This window comes from Rana temporaria, chromosome 11 (assembly GCF_905171775.1).
Source record: "Rana temporaria chromosome 11, aRanTem1.1, whole genome shotgun sequence".
Taxonomy (NCBI): domain Eukaryota; kingdom Metazoa; phylum Chordata; class Amphibia; order Anura; family Ranidae; genus Rana; species Rana temporaria.
The window spans coordinates 159,719,147-159,739,671 of record NC_053499.1 but is presented as its reverse complement, the minus strand read 5'-3'; the positions used below and the strand labels follow the sequence as shown (position 1 = coordinate 159,739,671).

At 51.0% G+C, this 20,525-nt stretch overlaps 1 protein-coding gene across 1 annotated transcript in view; it reads left to right on the top strand.

Moving 5' to 3' along the window:
* Positions 1-20,525, top strand: part of WWP2 (WW domain containing E3 ubiquitin protein ligase 2) — a 78,648-nt gene that overhangs the window by 18,354 nt on the left and 39,769 nt on the right. Inside the window, exons 5-8 of the mRNA XM_040329551.1 lie at positions 5,158-5,237; positions 7,977-8,169; positions 18,112-18,201; positions 18,353-18,527. Of these exons, the coding sequence (XP_040185485.1) occupies positions 5,158-5,237; positions 7,977-8,169; positions 18,112-18,201; positions 18,353-18,527 (538 nt within the window). The remainder of the gene's footprint in view (positions 1-5,157; positions 5,238-7,976; positions 8,170-18,111; positions 18,202-18,352; positions 18,528-20,525) is intronic.

Genomic DNA, 20,525 nt, shown 5'->3' with positions numbered 1-20,525 from the left:
CTGTTAAAGCGGCGCAGTGCCGAATTCGCAAAACCTGGCCTGGGCATTTAGCTGCCTAAAGGTCCGGGGCTTAAGTGGTTAAAGGGGCCTTAAATTTGGCTTTAAATATGAGATCTCTCTTATTTGTCTTCTTTTTTTTCCCCTGTACACCGCGCCCGTCTTTCTCAGCTCGCACGTTGTCTTCTCTCATTTCACACTTCTCTGTAGAATGTCTTGGTGAATTCTGTCTCTGAGGTGCTAGAGCCTCGGGTCATTGTTCCTTTCACCCCGCTTCCAGAATTTCTCCCCGGACACATGCTGAGCGCGCACACAAAGAGCCACACCTCCATTCTCAGGGAGGCGATACACTGGCCTTTGTGTAGGGGGCTTCTCTGATTATCAATGTATATCGGGGAGGGGGGGGGGGAATCGTTAAACTCTTGGGAGCTGCGTTTGAATACGGTAGGAGGGGGGGGGCAACAGTGAGTGTAAATTTGCTTACTTTGGCCCAGATTCTCAAAGGACTTACGACGGCGCAGCGCCATGTACGCCATCGTAAGTCCTAATCTGGGCCGTCTTAGAATCAGTTACGCATAGATATCCCTTTGATCCGACAGGCGTAAGTCTCTTACACCGTCGGATCGTAACTTCAATTTTTTTTCCCCCCGCTGGGTGGCGCTTCCATCGATTTCCGCGTCGAGTATGCAAATTAGCTAGATACGCCAATTCCCGAACGTACGCGCGCCCGACGCAGTAAAGTTATGATGTTTACGTTAGGCTTTTCCCGGCGTAAAGTTGCCCCTGCTATATGAGGCGCAGCCAATGTTAAGTATGGCGGTCGTTCCCGCGTCGAACATTTATAAAATTACGTCGTTTGCGTAAGTCGTCCGTGAATGGTACTGGACGTAATTTACGTCCACGTCAAAACCAATGACGTCCTTGCGACATCATTTAGAGCAATGCACACTGGGATATTTTACGGACGGCGCATGCGCAGTTCGTTCGGCGCAGGGACGCGCTTCATTTAAATGAAACACGCCCCCTACCCGCCGAATTTGAATTCCGCCGGGTGATTTACGCTACGCAGCCACAACTTTACAGGCAAGTGCTTTGTGAATAAAGCACTTGCCTGAAAAACTTGCGGCGGCGTAACGTAAATGAGATACGTTACGCCCGCCCATTTTTGCGCCCATCTACGAGAATCTGGGCCTTTGTGTCCAGTTCAGGCCCCTTTTACACTTGTGCGGCTTGTCCTTGTCAAAGCCAGTGACGAGAGAGTGGGAGGCGGGGAAGAGTCCCACTGTTTCAATGGATGCAGCAGCGGGGTCTCAGGAGCGGGCAAGCACCAGTGCCCCCTTAGGAAGCGGCACTGGACAGGGAGGAGGGGCCCAGGAGCGCCGGCGGGGGACTCAAGAAGAGGAGGTTTGCAGGCACAGCAGGTAAGTACAGTGAGGGGGAAAAAAAGTATTTGATCCCCTGCTGATTTCATATGTTTGCAAACTTACAAAGAAATGATCAGTCTATCATTTTATTGGTCGGTTTATTTTACCAGCGAGAGACAAAATAACAACAAAAATATCCAGAAAAACGCGTTTCAAAATAAGTTATAGATTGATTTGCATTTTAATGAGTGAAATAAGTATTTGATCCCCTATAAATCTGCAAGAGTTCTGACTCCCAGGTGTCTTCTATACAGGTAACAAGCGGAGATTAGGAGCACTCTCAGCTTGTTACCTGTATAGAAGACACCTGTCCACAGAAGCGATCAGTCAATCGGATTCCAATCTCTCCACCATGGCCAAGATCAAAGATCTGTCCAAGGATGTCGGGGAGACCGTCAAACATGGAGAACACCATCCCCCACCGTCATACATGGAGAACACCATCCCCCACCGTCATACATGGAGAACACCATCCCCCACCGTCATACATGGAGAACACCATCCCCCACCGTCATACATGGAGAACACCATCCCCCACCGTCATACATGGAGAACACCATCCCCCACCGTCATACATGGAGAACACCATCCCCCACCGTCATACATGGAGAACACCATCCCCCACCGTCATACATGGAGAACACCATCCCCTAACGTCATACATGGAGAACACCATCCCCCACCGTCATACATGGAGAACACCATCCCCCACCGTCATACATGGAGAACACCATCCCCCACCGTCATACATGGAGAACACCATCCCCCACCGTCATACATGGAGAATCATCCCCACCGTCATCCATGGAGAACACCATCCCCCACTGTCATACATGGAGAACACCATCCCCCACCGTCATACATGGAGAACACCGTCCCCCACCGTCATACATGGAGAACACCATCCCCCACCGTCAAACATGGAGAACACCATCCCCCCCACCGTCATACATGGAGAACACCACCCCCCACCGTCATACATGGAGAACACCACCCCCCACCGTCATACATGGAGAACACCATCCCCCTCCGTCATACATGGAGAACACCACCCCCCACCGTCATACATGGAGAACACCATCCCCCACCGTCATACATGGAGAACACCACCCCCCACCGTCATACATGGAGAACACCATCCCCCACCGTCATACATGGAGAATCATCCCCACCGTCATCCATGGAGAACACCATCCCCCACCGTCATACATGGAGAACACCGTCCCCCACCGTCATACATGGAGAACACCATCCCCCACCGTCATACATGGAGAACACCATCCCCCACCGTCATACATGGAGAACACCATCCCCCACCGTCATACATGGAGAACACCACCCCCCACCGTCACACATGGAGAACACCATCCCCCACCGTCATACATGGAGAACACCATCCCCCCACCGTCATACATGGAGAACACCATCCCCCACCGTCATACATGGAGAACACCATCCCCCACCGTCATACATGGAGAACACCATCCCCCACCGTCATACATGGAGAACACCATCCCCCACCGTCATACATGGAGAACACCATCCCCCACCGTCATACATGGAGAACACCATCCCCCACCGTCATACACGGAGAACACCCTTCCCTCACCGTCATACATGGAGAACACCCTTCCCTCACCGTCATACATGAAGAACACCACCCCCCCACCGTCACACATGGAGAACACCATCCCCCACCGTCATACATGGAGAACACCATCCCCCACCGTCATCCATGGAGAACACCAATCCCCACCGTCATCCATGGAGAACACCATCCCCCACCGTCATACATGGAGAACACCATCCCCCACCGTCATACATGGAGAACACCATCCCCCACCGTCATACATGGAAAACACCATCCCCCACCGTCATCCATGGAGAACACCATCCCCCACCGTCATCCATGGAGAACACCATCCCCCACCGTCATACATGGAGAACACCATCCCCCACCGTCATACATGGAGAACACCATCCCCCACCGTCATACATGGAGAACACCATCCCCCACCGTCATACATGGAGAACACCATCCCCCCCACCGTCATACATGGAGAACACCATCCCCCACCGTCATACATGGAGAACACCATCCCCCACCGTCATACATGGAGAACACCATCCCTCACCGTCATACATGGAGAACACCATCCCCCACCGTCATACATGGAGAATCATCCCCACCGTCATCCATGGAGAACACCATCCCCCACTGTCATACATGGAGAACACCATCCCCCACCGTCATACATGGAGAACACCGTCCCCCACCGTCATACATGGAGAACACCGTCCCCCACCGTCATACATGGAGAACACCATCCCCCCACCGTCACACATGGAGAACACCATCCCCCACCGTCATCCATGGAGAACACCAATCCCCACCGTCATCCATGGAGAACACCATCCCCCACCGTCATACATGGAGAACACCATCCCCCACCGTCATACATGGAGAACACCATCCCCCACCGTCATACATGGAAAACACCATCCCCCACCGTCATCCATGGAGAACACCATCCCCCACCGTCATACATGGAGAACACCATCCCCCACCGTCATACATGGAGAACACCATCCCCCCACCGTCATACATGGAGAACACCATCCCCCACCGTCGTACATGGAGAACACCATCCCCCACCGTCATACATGGAGAACACCACCCCCCACCGTCATACATGGAGAACACCATCCCCCACCGTCATACATGGAGAACACCATCCCCCACCGTCATACACGGAGAACACCCTTCCCTCACCGTCATACATGGAGAACACCCTTCCCTCACCGTCATACATGGAGAACACCACCCCCCCACCGTCACACATGGAGAACACCATCCCCCACCGTCACACATGGAGAACACCATCCCCCACCGTCATACATGGAGAACACCATCCCCCACCGTCATACATGGAGAACACCATCCCCCACCGTCATCCATGGAGAACACCATCCCCCACCGTCATACATGGAGAACACCATCCCCCACCGTCATACATGGAGAACACCATCCCCCCACCGTCACACATGGAGAACACCATCCCCCACCGTCATCCATGGAGAACACCAATCCCCACCGTCATCCATGGAGAACACCATCCCCCACCGTCATACATGGAGAACACCATCCCCCACCGTCATACATGGAGAACACCATCCCCCACCGTCATACATGGAAAACACCATCCCCCACCGTCATCCATGGAGAACACCATCCCCCACCGTCATCCATGGAGAACACCATCCCCCACCGTCATACATGGAGAACACCATCCCCCACCGTCATACATGGAGAACACCATCCCCCACCGTCATACATGGAGAACACCATCCCCCACCGTCATACATGGAGAACACCATCCCCCACCGTCATACACGGAGAACACCCTTCCCTCACCGTCATACATGGAGAACACCACCCCCCCCCCCGTCACACATGGAGAACACCCTCCCCCACCGTCATACATGGAGAACACCATCCCCCCCACCGTCATACATGGAGAACACCATCCCCCACCGTCATACATGGAGAACACCACCCCCCACCGTCATACATGGAGAACACCATCCCCCACCGTCATACATGGAGAACACCATCCCCCCATCCCCCAGTATTTGAAGATAATATGTGTAGTAGTTGTGTAAAGTTTTAGAAACGCCGAATGTAGTTTTTTGTCTTTTTTAATATTCATATTTTATTCCACATTTATCTTTACAGGGATTGCAACACTCAGAACGCAGAAAACAACTCTTCGTCAGTCAAAGGCCAGAATGGCGCCAGCGATATCACTGTACTGGGTAAGTGAGAATACAGACCGGAGTGCGCCACACACTCTGCCATGCTGCTGTACAGACCACCAGCTTGGGTATAATGGCACATTGTAGAAATATAATAACCACTTCAGCCCCGAAAGAATTTACCCCCCTTCCTGACCAGAGCACTTTTTGCGATTCGGCACTGCGTCGTTTTAACTGACCATTGCGCCGTCGTGAGCCATGGCACCCAAACAAAATTGGCGTCCTTTTTTTCCCACAAATAGAGATTTTCTTTTGGTGGTATTTGATCACCTCTGCGGTTTTTATTTTCTGCGCTATAAACAAAAACAAGAGCGACAATTTTGAAAAAAAGCAATGTTTTTTACTTTTTGCTATAATAAATATCCCCCAAAATATATATATAATAATAAAAAAAAATCTTTCTCAGTTTAGGACGATACGGATTTTTCTACATGTTTTTGATAAAAAAATCGCAATAAGCGTTTATTGATTGATTTTGCGCAAAAGTTATAGGGGCAGATTCACATACATTTAGATAGGCGCAGCGTATCAGAGATACGCTACGCCACTGTAACTTACTTTTTCATTCCTTGAATCCACAAAGAATTTGCGCCGTAAGTTACGGCGGCGTAGTGTATCTCTCGGCGCGTAATTCAAATCGGCGGGTAGGGGGCGTGATTCATTTAAATGAATCGCGTCCCCGCGCCGAATGAAATGCGCATTCTCCGTTTCGAAATTTCCCGCCGTGCATTGTGCGAAATGATGTCGCAACGACGTCATTTTTTTAACTTAGACGTGAATTGCGTCCATCCCGATTCACGGACGACTTACGCCAAAAAAAAAAAAATTCTAATTTCGACGCGGGAACGACGGCCATACTTAACATGGCAAGTCTATCTATACGCCGCAAAATAGCAGCTTTAACTATACGCCGGAAAAAGCCGACTAGAGACGACATAAGAGAATGCAACGGCCGCTCGTACGTTCGTGGATCGTCGGAAAAAGCATACCCGACGCGGAAAACGACGCAAACTCCACCCAGCGGACGCCGAAGTATTGCATCTACGATCCGAAGGCGTACGCCTGTCGGATCGAACCCAGATGCCGTCGTATCTTGGTTTGAGGATTCAAACTAAAGATACAACGCGGGTAATTTGAAAGTACGCCGGAGTATCAGTAGATACGCCGGCGTACTCGCTATGAGGATCTGGCCCATAGCGTCTACAAAATAGGGGATAGTTTTATGGGATTTTTATTATTAATAATTTTTTTATTAGTAATGGCGGCGATCAGCGATTTTTATCGGGGCTGCGACATAATGGCGGACACATCGGACACTTTTGGCGCTATTTTGCGACCATTGTCATTTATACAGCGATCAGTGCTATAAAAAGGCACTGATTATTGTGTAAATCTGGGTATGACAAAATCCGGGTGCCAGGTCGCAATTGCGACTAGAATTAGCGGGCTGGCGCCTGGGGAAGGGAGCATAGGCATCTTTTACCCTTTAAAATCTCCATAGGCGACGATTAAAAAATTCTACAGGTTGCATGTTTTGAGTTACAGAGAAGGACTAGGGCTAGAATTATTGCTCTCGCTCTACCAATCACGGCAATACATCACGTGTGGTTTGAACACCGCTTTCATGTGCGGGCGCTACTCACGTATGCGTCTGCTTCCGCGCGCGAGCTCGGTAGGACGGGGCGCGTTTCTGGCTCCTAACTTTTTTAGCTGGCTCCTGGATTCCAAGCAAATTGGTCAAACCCTGGTGTAAATGACACTGGCAGGGAAGGGGTTAAACACTCGGGGGCGATGAAGGGGTTAAGTGTATCCTAGGGAGTGATTCTAACTGTGTGGGGGGGGGTGGGCTACAAGTGACACGACACTGATCACTGCTCCCGATGACAGGGAGCAGACGATCAGTGTCCTGTCACTAGGCAGAACAAGGAAATGCCTTGTTTACACAGGCATCCCTCTGTTCTTCAGCTCAGTGACACGATCGCGGGACACCGGCGGACATGGAGTCTGCGGGACCCGCAAGCACGGTAACGGAGCTCGCAGCAGGGGGCGCGCGTGCCTTCACGGTGTGAAAATTAAAGCGACGTATATTTACATTGCTTTGCACAGCCGTGCCATTCTGCCGAAAAATAAGTGCGTGACATGGTGGGCAAATGGTTAACCAGCCGCCGCAGTTATTCGCTGATGGTGCCTCATTCTTCAGAGACCTGGCAGGTGACTCAAGCAGAAGCAGGAAGTAGAGGTGTCACCTGTGTGGCGCTGCAGTGGGGCGCAGGTTTGTGCGAATTATAAAGCTAACTGAACGGAATTATTCATTCTTTTGTATTCTCTGCACTTCACTTGTGTTTTTGCTGTTTGTTCCAAGTTCTTCTTCAAAGTTTATATTTTGAAACAACTGTTGCAATTTTTTTTTTAGAGACCTAGAGCTGGTTCACACAGGGGCGTCTCGTCGGGGGCGACTCAGCCGCCTGACAAGTTTCGCGTCCCGTTCTATTCAATAGAACCGTTCTAATAGGAGCGACGCAAGTCCCTCCGACTTAGAAAAAGGTTCTTGTACGACTTCGGTGGCGACTCGGGGCGACCTGCATTGACTTCTATACAGAAGTAATTTTGCAAGTCGTCTTCAGGTCGCCTTGCCGCGCCGCCCCGGTGTGAACTGGCTCTTACAAAAATATACATTCAGATAGCAAGTATTTCTTACTCAGGGATTCTTCTTCTAATTGTTTTTTGTTCTATTTGCAGTGAACGGGGATCATTCCCACACACCCGCCGCCATCGATGTGGTCTCTTCAGGTGGCACCTTATCCACCAGTGTCACCAGCTCGACGCCGTCTCCGGGTTTAGGCTTACCTCCTGGGCCCAATGTGGAGTCCTCCGGACCTGACTCATTGCGATCGACTGAAGCCACTCCATCTTCAGACGGCTTGCCAACGGGGTAAGACCTGCAGGATGCTCCTTAACCCCTTCCCGCTCACCCTGGTGTCCCTTTAACCACTTCTGGACCGCCCGCCGCCGTTTTATGACGCTACTTTGAAGAGGAATACTGTTGTTATGGTAGAATCTAGCTATCATAACCCTGGTATCCTCTTCAAGAGAGGGCGGTCTGCTTCAAAATCAAAGTGGTCTCTGCGGTGGACTACTGACAGCATCCACTGATCTACTGACACCGTCCACTGCTCTACTGACACCATCCACTGCTCTACTGACACCGTCCACTGCTCTACTGACACCGTCCACTGCTCTACTGACACCGTCCACTGCTCTACTGACACCGTCCACTGCTCTACTGACACCGTCCACTGCTCTACTGACACCGTCCACTGCACTGCTGACACCGTCCACTGCCCTACTGACACCGTCCACTGCTCTACTGACACCGTCCACTGCTCTACTGACACCGTCCACTGCTCTACTGACACCGTCCACTGCCCTACTGACACCGTCCACTGCTCTACTGACACCGTCCACTGCTCTACTGACACCGTCCACTGCTCTACTGACACCGCCCACTGCTCTACTGACACCATCCACTGCTCTACTGACACCGTCCTCTGCTCTACTGACACCGTCCACTGCTCTACTGACACCGTCCACTGCACTACTGACACCGTCCACTGCTTTACTGACACCGTCCACTGCCCTACTGACACCGTCCTCTGCTCTACTGACACCGTCCGTTGCCCTACTGACACCGTCCGTTGCCCTACTGACACCCTACTGACACCGTCCGTTGCCCTACTGACACCGTCCGTTGCCCTACTGACACCGTCCGTTGCCCTACTGACACCGTCCGTTGCCCTACTGACACCGTCCGTTGCCCTACTGACACCGTCCGTTGCCCTACTGACACCGTCCGTTGCCCTACTGACACCGTCCGTTGCCCTACTGACACCGTCCGTTGCCCTACTGACACCGTCCGTTGCCCTACTGACACCGTCCGTTGCCCTACTGACACCGTCCGTTGCCCTACTGACACCGTCCGTTGCCCTACTGACACCGTTCGTTGCCCTACTGACACCGTCCGTTGCCCTACTGACACCGTCCGTTGCCCTACTGACACCGTCCGTTGCCCTACTGACACCGTTCGTTGCCCTACTGACACCGTCCGTTGCACTATTGACACTGTACACTGCCCTACTGACACCGTCCACTGCCCTGCTGACACCGTCCTCTGCCCTACTGACACCGTCCACTGCTCTACTGACACCGTCCACTGCTCTACTGACACCGTCCACTGCTCTACTGACACCGTCCACTGCTCTACTGACACCGTCCACTGCCCTACTGACACCGTCCACTGCCCTACTGACACCGTCCACTGCCCTACTGACACCGTCCCCTGCCCTACTGACACCGTCCACTGCACTACTGACACCGTCCACTGCCCTACTGACACATCTACTGCCCTGCTAACATTGTCTGTGCTTTAATACATTTTACAATGTTTATTTAGAAGAGTGAGTATATGTATGTATTTTGTGTGTGTGTATATATAATATATTTATTATTATTAAAAATAATAAGGTACTTATACAGCGCTATCAACTTACGCAGCGCTTTACATATACATTGTACATTCACATCGGTCCCTACCCTCAAGGAGCTTACAATCTAAGATATATATGTGTGTGTGTATATATATATATACGTGCGCGCATGTTTTTGCGCTTTGGAGCGCCCACTTATGATCTTCAGCTCTTTCGCTGGTTTTGTCCTTTTTAGCTTCAACATCTGGAGTGCTTTGCGGCTAAATGGTTGCATTATGATGATGATGAATCCCCTGGAGCCTTGCCCTGGTGTGTGGCGCTTTGTGTGTGTGTTTGTTTGTGCGCGAGGGGCGTTCACCGTCCCGCGTTGTCTTCTGTACAAAGAAGGGTTAAGCGGAGGCCCAGGAGTGCTTGTTTGTTTGGTGGGTGAGGTCAGAGGCTGCGAGCGATGTCAGTCACAGGTAATTAGGGTTTGTGCTTTCACTGCCTCTTTATGTACGGCTCTGTGAGGGGCTTCTGTTCTCTACACTGGACATTTCCTGCTCACAACTCCTGGAAAACTTCTGCCTGATCTGTGAAAACCCCCTTTATGTGATGGCGTTCGGCTCCGGGGTCCCGCGGATCCTACATGGGATGCTGCGAGGAGATTTGCTTCATGCTCACAATCAAAGGCTGAGCAAATAAACCACTTTGTATAAAGCTGGCTGAAAAGAAACATCTATTTTACTTTTATTTTTATCATCTTTTTTTTTTTTTTACTCAATATTTAGATGATGGGCTTTGAAGAGGATTTACTGGTTTGTAGATTTGTATTAATTGTGTTTCAATGACACAACTATGGCTCAGCTGACTTGTAGATTCATGGCTTTGTTTCCAAGAGCAACGCAAGCGTTTCCCTTTGTGTCTTCTCAGTGATTGCGAGGCGTAAAGGGCTTGTAAACCCGCAAGGTTTGCATCCTATGCATTAAAGCGGAGTTCCACCTAAAAATGGAACTTCCGCTTAACCCACTCCTCGCCCCCTTACATGCCACATTTGGCTTGAATCGTGAATCAAGTTTTTTTTTAACCACTTAAGGACCGCTTCCTGCACGGCTGGGCACAAGCACGTACAGGTACGTTCTCTTTAAGTGCCCAGCCGTGGGTCGCGGGCGCGCTCCCGCGACCTGGTCCGAAGCTCCGTGACCGCGGGACCCGCGGACCCGATGGCCGCTGGAGTCCCGCGATCGGTCCCCCGGAGCTGAAGAACGGGGAGAGCCGTGTGTAAACACAGCTTCCCCGTTCTTCACTGTGGCGCCGTCATTGATTGTGTGTTCCCTTTTATAGGGAAACACAATCAATGGCGTCACACCTACAGCCACACCCCCTACAGTTAGGAACACAAATGAGGTCACACTTAACCCCTACAGCGCCCCCTAGTGGTTAACTCCCAAACTGCAATTGTCATTTTCACAGTAAACAATGCATTTTTAATGCATTTTTTGCTGTGAAAATGACAATGGTCCCAAAAGTGTGTCAAAATTGTCCGAAGTGTCCGCCGTAATGTCGCAGTCACGAAAAAGATCGCTGCCATTAGTAGTAAACAATTTTGTTTTATAAAAATGCAATAAAACTATCCCCTATTTTGTAAACGCTATAAATTTGACGCAAACCAATCGATAAACGCTTATTACAATTTTTTTACCAAAAATATGTAGAAGAATACGTATCGGCCTAAACTGAGGGAAAAAAAATGTTTTATGTTTTTGGGGGTATTTATTATAGCAAAAAGTAAAAAATATTGCATTTTTTTCAAAATTGTCGCTCTATTTTTGTTTATAGCGCAAAAAAATAAAAACCGCAGAGGTGATCAAATACCACCAAAAGAAAGCTCTACTTGTGGGGAAAAAAAGGACGTCAATTTTGTTTGGGAGCCACGTCGCACGACCGCGCAATTGTTGGTTAAAGCGACGCAGTGCCGAAAGCTGAAATTTCACCTGGGCAGGAGGGGGGTATATGTGCCCAGTAAGCAAGTGGTTAATCCCCAACGTCTGAGCTGGACAAGCGGTGCCGAGTAGGTAAATAATAAGGTGTCGGTCACAGAAATGTTCTTGGCCAAAAACCCCGAAGGACGGGGATGTGTGAGATGAAGCCGGGCAGAAGGTAGACGGAGAATGTGGAACACACAGACGGAAAGACGAGGTGGGATGGAAAGGCAAACATTGGCTCCACAGCAGCCATTTTTATTGCCTCTCCTCTTCTTTTTTTTTTTTTTGCATCTCCTTCTTCTTCTCTACAAAGTGTGTCTAGAGTCGGGTGTTGCGCCTTTTATGTCCCCCCCTCCCCCTCTCGTTGTACATTCACCGCAAGGTGCAGAACGTAGGTTCGATGTGAAAACGTGTTTTTCTTTTTCTCCCTGAGTTGGCTGCCGATCGCTGTTCTAGCGATCGGCACAAAGAAACGTATGTGTGTCCGTCACGCTGGCACTCGGGCCGCGGTTTCCTCCTGCAGTTAAGAGAGGCTCCTTGGCAGATGTATCGCAGCCCTGTGCCCTGACCATAGAGGAACTGGGCAGAATCGCTCTACCCACAGGGCACCGCCAACCCAGAGATCAATCACCCCCCCCTCCCCCCGCTGACCTCCATGTTGGTTTTACTTCTGCTATGCTGTCTGTCTGGCTACGGTGGAATCAATTACAAATACTTCAGGATCATTTCACCGCGACGTGCGATTTACTTTCGACACGTAGCCTATTTTATTTCCTCATCAGGATGATCATTTCACAAAAACGGTTACACAAAAGCGGAATTGTCATTTTTTTTTTTTCACAGGACATTTAAAGCGGAATTCCGCCCGAAAAAAAAAAAAATAGTTATAAGTCAAAAAAAAATATATATATAAGTCAGCAGCTACAAATACTGCAGCTGGTGACTTTTAACCACTTCAGCCCCTGGGCCATTTGGCTGACCAAAGACCAGGAGGCCTTTTTGGCGATTCGGCACTGCGACGCTTTTACTGACAATTGCGCGGTCGTGCGTCGTGGCGTCCAAACAAAATTGACGTATTTTTTTTCTCACAAATAGAGCTTTCTTTTGGTGGTATTTGATCACCTCTGCGGTTTTTATTTTTTCCTCTATAAACAATAATAGAGCGACAATTAAAAAAATATATATATATATATGTGTGTGTGTGTTTTACTTTTTGCTATAATAAATATCCCGATTTCTTTTTATATTTTTTTTTCTCAGTTTAGGCCGATACGTATTCTTCTACATATTTTTGTAAAAAAAAAAAATCGCATATGCGTTTATTGATTGGTTTGCGCAAAAGTTATAGCGTCTACAAAATAGGGGATAGTTTTATGGCATTTTTATTAATATATTTCTTTTTTTTACTAGTAATAGCGGCATTATGGTGGACACTGATCACTGTAAAAATGACACTGGCAGTGAAGGGGTTAACCTGTAGGGGGGCCCTGAAGGGGTTAAGTGTGTCTTGGGGAGTGATTCTAACTGTTAGGGGCCGTGGCTACGAGTGACACGACACTGATCACTGCTCCCGATGAGAGGGAACAGACGATCAGTGACCTGTCACTAGGAAGAATGGGGAGATGTTGTGTTTACACATGAATTCCCCCTGTTCTTCAGCTCCGTGGCCCGATCGAGGTTGGAGGCTGCAGCACTGGAACAGCGCAAGTGTTGGAGGCTGCAGCACTGGAAAAGCGCAAGGGTTGGAGGCTGCAGCACTGAAACAGAGCAAAGGTTTGGATGCTACAGCACTGGAAGGGTTGGAGCCTGCAGCACTAGAACAGAGCAAGGGTTGGATTCTGCAGCACTGGAAGGGTTGGAGGCTGCAGAACTGGAAGGGTTGGAGGCTGCAGCACTGGACCAGAGCAAAGGTTTGGATGCTGCAGCACTGGAAGGGTTTGAGGCTGCAGCACTGTAAAAGGTTTGGATTCTGCAGCCCTTTATAGGGTTGGAGGCTGCAGCACTGGAACAGCGCAAGGGTTGGAGGCTGCAGCACTGGAACATAGCAAAGGTTTGGATGCTGCAGCACTGGAAGGGTTGGAGGCTGCAGCACTGGAACAGAGCAAGGGTTGGATTCTGCAGCACTGGAAGGGTTGGAGGCTGCAGTACTGGAACGGAGCAAAGGTTGGAGGCTGCAGCACTGAAACAGAGCAAGGGTTGGAGGCTGCAGCACTGGAAGGGTTGGAGGCTGCAGCACTGGAACAGAGCAAGGGTTGGAGGCTGCAGCACTGGAAGGGTTGGAGGCTGCAGCACTGGAACAGCGCAAGGGTTGGAGGCTGCAGCACTGAAACAGAGCAAGGGTTGGAGGCTGCAGCACTGAAACAGAGCAAGGGTTGGAGGCTGCAGCACTGGAACACAGCAAGGGTTGGAGGCTGCAGCACTGGAACATAGCAAATATTTGGATGCTGCAGCTCTGTAACGGAGCAGAGACTGGAGGCTGCAGCACTGAAACAGAGCAAGTGGAAAGGTCCTAGTAAACAACTTGATATCGGTAGTCTTTTTCTACACAGCAATTAAGAACATTAAAGGCAAATTCTAAAAAGTTCTCATTGCTGCCCAGACACGGTTCTAGATTTATTTCAGCCCTATGTTATGAAATGTGCATCGGGTTCTGCCTGTCACCTGTACTCTGTTCAGTGCTCACCGTGAATTGTCACAATTATGAGGAGTGGGGACTTTTCGGCAATGTCACTATGTCTTGTAGATTTGGTATCGGCTCAACCAAGCATCCATAGGAGACCGGTACACCATGCGTGGTAAACCGTGTCAGGCTTTGAAGCAGACGCAATGCATGCAGGACAGGGGGCATGGCGCGACTCGCATGTCGGTGCCAGTTTTGCTGTGGGGCTGGACAGGACACAGGCACGAGGATGACGGAATTTCCAGTCAAAGCCACAGTGGCAGACACTCACCAGGTTACACTGCGACTTGGCAGCTCTCCTGGCATCTGTTTGCACAAGGTTGTTTTATTTTGTCAGCAGCTCTGAGAGAAGATTCTGTACATTAATTACATTTTGCCATTTATTAGAACATTCCATGCGGTGTAGAGGAAGTCGGCGAAGCCCGTTTTATTTTTACCATATACATGTGTGCATCACAACAATCCGCCTAGTTAGTCTGCGTTAATGGTGGGAGTCTGGCTTCTGTGTAGCTTCATTTCTAAGCTGTCTGCTCGTGCTAGAGCTTGCAGGCCTAAAATGAACACGTGGTTTAACCTTGCAAGTAGGGTTGTCCCGATACCACTTTTTTAGGACCGAGTACAAGTACCGATACTTTTTTTCAAGTACTCGCCGATACCGAATACCGATACTTTTTTTTAAATGTGTCCCCAAATGCAGCCATGTCCCCCACATATGCAGCCATGTCCCCCCACAAATGCAGCCATGTCCCCCCCATATGCAGCCATGTCCCCCCCATATGCAGCCATGTCACCCCACAGATGCAGCCATGTCCCCCCACAGATGCAGCCATGTCCCCCCCATATATGTAGCCATGTCCCCCCCATATCCAGCCATGTCCCCCCCATGTCCCCCCATATCCAGCCATGTCCCCCCCATATGCAGCCATGTCCCCCCCATATGCAGCCATGTCCCCCCCATATGCAGCCATGTCCCCCCCATATGCAGCCATGTCCCCCCCATATGCAGCCATGTCCCCCCCATATGCAGCCATGTCCTCCCCATATGCAGCCATGTCCCCATATGCAGCCATGTCCCCCCATAGATGTAGCCATGTCCCCCCACAGATGCAGCCATGTCCCCCCCATATATGCAGCCATGTCCCCCCCATATATGCAGCCATGTCCCCCCCATATGCAGCCATGTCCCCATATGCAGCCATGTCCCCCCATATATGTAGCCATGTCCCCCCACAGATGCAGCCATGTCCCCCCCATATATGCAGCCATGTCCCCCCCATATATGCAGCCATGTCCCCCCCACAAATGCAGCCATGTCCCCCCCATATGCAGCCATGTCCCCCCATATGCAGCCATGTCCCTCCACAAATGCAGCCATGTCCCCCCACAAATGCAGTCATGTCCCCCCCATATGCAGCCATGTCCCCCCACAAATGCAGCCATGTCCCCCCACAGATGCAGCCATGTCCCCCCACAGATGCAGCCATGTCCCCCCACAGATGCAGCCATGTCCCCCCACAGATGCAGCCATGTCCCCCCCCATATATGCAGCCATGTCCCCCCCATATCCAGCCATGTCCCCCCATATCCAGCCATGTCCCCCCCATATCCAGCCATGTCCCCCCATATGCAGCCATGTCCCCCCCCATATGCAGCCATGTCCCCCCCCATATGCAGCCATGTCCCCCCCCATATGCAGCCATGTCCCCCCCATATGCAGCCATGTCCCCCCCCATATGCAGCCATGTCCCCCCCCATATGCAGCCATGTCCCCCCCCATATCCAGCCATGTCCCCCCCATATGCAGCCATGTCCCCCCCCATATGCAGCCATGTCCCCCCCATATATTCAGCCATGTCCCCCTTACCGTACATGCTGCCGCCGCTTGGTTAATACGGGCGGGGAACATTACAGCTTTCATTTGAATAGCTGTAGTCTTTCGCGCCGCGCTGCGTATAGACACTCCCCCCTTGCTCGGGAATGGACAGTTCACCCGAGCAAGGGGGAGTGTCTATACGCGGCGCGGCGGGAAACACTACAGCTATTCAAATGAAAGCTTTAATGTTCCCCGCCCGTATTAACCAAGCAGCGGGGTATGCGGCGGGGGGGGGGGTGCAAGTATTCTATTTCGGTATCGGGGGTATTTGCGGGAGTACAAGTACTCCCGCAAATACTCGGAATCGGTCCCGATACCGATACTAGTATCGGTATCGGGACAACCCTACTTGCAAGGCAAAAGCGACAGGTTCTCTTTATGTAACACCTTCGATCCTGCACAGAACTCTCTTTCCCTTCACTCCTGTTTACCCTTTTTACCCATTAGAAGAGGAAAGGTCTGGACAGCTGCACTCCAATAAAGGGCTACAGGATAAAAAAAGACTGACGCGTTTCACACTCTAAACAGTGCTTAGCCACTTGCTTACTGGGCACTTAAACCACCCCCCCCCCCCCCCCCCGCCCAGACCACTTTTCAGCTTTCAGCGCTGCATGCCGTGATTGGCTGGGCAATCATCTGGGACCTGTGACGTGTCCCAGATGATTGCCGAGAGGGAGAAGTGAACTTCCTTTTGGCGCCGCTGTGCCCCGGGAGGAAGTGGGAGCTGAAACCCTCTAAAAAGAGGGTCCCCCCCCCAAAAAAATGACATGCTAAATGTGGCAAGCACGCTGACTAACCCCCAGCCAGGACACGGCGTCCCCCCGCAGGAATGTAGTCCCAAGGTAGGGGGCGAGCACGCTGACTAACCCCCAGCCTGAACAGCGCTTCCCCCTTCAGGGATGTAGACCCAAGGTAGGGGGCGAGCACGCTGACTAACCCCCAGCCAGAACACAGTGTCCCCAAGCAGGGATGTAGTCTCAAGGGAGGGGGCGAGCACGCTGACTAACCCCCAGTCAGAACACTGTCTCCCCGCAGGGATGTAGTCCCAAGGTAGGGGGCGAGCACGCTGACTAACCCCCAGCCAGGACACAGCGTCCCCCCGCAGGGATGTAGTCCCAAGAGAGGGGGCGAGCATGCTGACTAACCCCCAGCCAGAACACAGTGTCTCCCCGCAGGGATGTAGTCCCAAGGGAGGGGGTGAGCACGCTGACTAACCCCCAGCCAGAACACAGTGTCTCCAAGCAGGGATGAAGTCCCAAGGTAGGGGGCGAGCACGCTGACTAACCCCCAGTCAGAACATAGCGTCCTCCCGCAGGGATGTAGTCTCAAGGGAGGGGGCAGGAACACTGACTAACCCCCAGCCAGAACACAGTGTCTCCCCGCAGGGATGTAGTCCCAAGAGAGGGGGCGAGCACGCTGACTAACCCCCAGCCAGAACATAGTGTCTCTCCGCAGGGATGTAGTCCCAAGGGAGGGGGCGAGCACGCTGACTAACCCCCAGCCAGAACACAGTGTCCCCAAGCAGGGATGTAGTCCCAAGGGAGGGGGGTGAGCATGCTGACTAACCCCCAGCCAGAACAGCTCGGATGAAGCTCAAAAGCTTACTGAGGAGGAACAGGAAGTGAGAAATTCAGACAAAGAAAAAAAACATTTAGAAGGGAAATGGAAGGAAAAGGTAAGTGAACTGACAATGCACGAGATTAAAGGAACCTATTTAGAAAATAAAAAACAAACCTTTACAACCCCTTTAAACATACATGGGGGCACACTTGGTGAAGGCTCTGGAATGCCATTGTTGTTTTTTTTTTATTTTTTATTATGTATGCATTATGATTAAATCATTTCTCCTTTAAAACCCCGGTTTCTTTTTTAGGTGGGAGCAGAGAATGCTGAGCAATGGACGTGTTTATTACGTAGACCATAACACAAAGACCACCACGTGGGAACGACCTCTGCCACCTGGGTGAGACCTCACACTTTGTAGGATAACTGCTTTCCATGTCACTGCCATGTGCCCTCAGTGATGCAGGTGGTGGGGGTGGGGGGGGGGGGGTTGCTGTAGAAAGCCTATTCAGTGCTCACAGCAACTAAACATTTGTGTTTTCTCCATGCAGATGGGAAAAGCGGGTGGACAGTCGAGGGCGATACTACTACGTTGACCACAACACTCGCACCACCACTTGGCAGAGGCCTACGGCGGAGTACGTCCGCAACTATGAGCAATGGCAGTCGCAGAGGAACCAGTTACAGGGGGCAATGCAGCAGCTGAGTCAGCGCTACCTGTACCAGGTAAGACACACCATGCAAATACAATGGTGAGGTGTCTTATGTTTTTAGTTAACCCCTTCGTGGCTAAGGGTAAAACAAATCTCAATGCCTAAGCGCAATTTTGCAACGTTGACACGTGTTAGTAATACTGGGGTGGATTCAGGTAGGGGCGCGCACTACTACGGAGGCGCAGCGTACTGTTTTTACGCTACGCCTCCGTGAATTAGTTGAGCTACGCTTCATTCACGAAGCATTTGCTCCGTAATTTGCGGGGGCGTTGCGTAAAAGTGGCTGGCGTAAGCACGCGTAATTTAAATGATCCCATAGGGGGCGTGGATCATTTAAATTAGGCGCGTTCCCGCGCCGAACGTAGTGCGCATGCTCCGTCGGGAAACTTTCCAGATGTGCATTGCGGTAAATGACGTCCAGCGCCATTCACGATCCACTTACGCAAACGACGCAAATTTCGAAAAACGCGACGCGGAAACGACGTCCATACTTAGCATTGGCTGCGCCTCCTAATAGCAGGAGCAGCCTTACGACGGAAGCGCCGTACGCAAACGACGTAAAACTCGAATGCCGGGCGCGCGTACGTTTGTGAATCAGCGTAAGTATGCAATTTGCATACTCTACGCTGACCACTACGGGAACGCCACCTAGCGGCCAGCGTCAGAATGCACCCTACGATACGACGGCATAAGAGCCTTATGCCAGTTGTATCTTAGGCTACAGTCGGCGTATCGAGCTTTCTGAATACAGAAAGTCGATACGCCGGCGCTACTTAGCAATTACGCTGCGTATCTATGGATACGCAGGCGTAATTGCTACTTGAATCTACCCCATTGTCCATATCACAACTACTTTGTGCATCCAGGGGGAGTATACCGCGTTACTTTCAGGACAAATTGGTGGTAAATGGTAATGGATAGTAGAGAATTTAAAACCACCAGAAAGATCCATAGATTGTTGCCAACACCCCTATTCATTTGGAAATATGCAAGAATATATGCTTCTCGAATGAATACTTAATAATAATTGGATTAAAAAGTGGACCCAGTGATGTAATTACTGGGTCTCTATGCTTTCCTGTGCAGTGCATGCAGATCATGGCTGGTGGGAGGGGCCTGTACCTTTCTGAAAACACCACAGCACCCTGGCTCAGTACGTCTCTCAGAAGTATTCATGCATTAGGCTTGCTCTTGGGAGTTGTTGTACAAATATCAGAATGCCTTCAGGGGGAGGTGTCAGTCAAGAGGAGCGGGCATTTTTTAGACTACCCTGAATAATGCACACATGATGATGATGCCCCCTTATGATTGGAAGGGGTGGTTCAGGGACAGTAAGACTGAAGAGGAAAGAGCGAAATGCAGTTGGATGTCCTGCAGCCAGGAAATGAGGCGGGGCTCTCTCTGACTTGCTGCAGCTTCTAATGCACACTGTGAGAAGCTGTAGACATAATATGCCAGACTCATGCTAGTTCGTTTTACTACCAAAGACCCATACAGGGGCACCACCCCACATACATGCGTCTGGCCCCCTAATCTACATGCTGGGCGTGCCGCCCCCCTCATCTATGCACCCAGCCCCCTAAACTACACGCAGGGCACCGGACGCATGGATTCCAATCGGGAGGTGTTTTTTTTCAAAGCATGTGATTAGAACCACAGACTCTAATAGGCTTCAAAAAAGGGTGGGCTCGGGGCGCAGAGCACTGTGCCCTGGTCCCACCCAGTTGTGTGAAAGCACTCGGGCTTTCAAACTGGGGTGCTTTTCAGGCTTTTTAAGCGCTAAAATTGCATCAGAAAGGCGCCTCTCAAGCCACCCCAGTGTGAAAGCCCGAATGCTTTCACACTGGGGTGGTGGTGCCCTTGCAGGACAGGGAAAAAAAGTCCTGCAAGCATCATCTTTGGGTCGGCGTGGGAGCGCTGTATACACAACTCCTAAACCCCCCCCCCCCCCGGCCCATTGAAATGAATGGGCAGCGCTGGCGAAGCGCCTGCAAAGCGCTTTAGCAGCGCC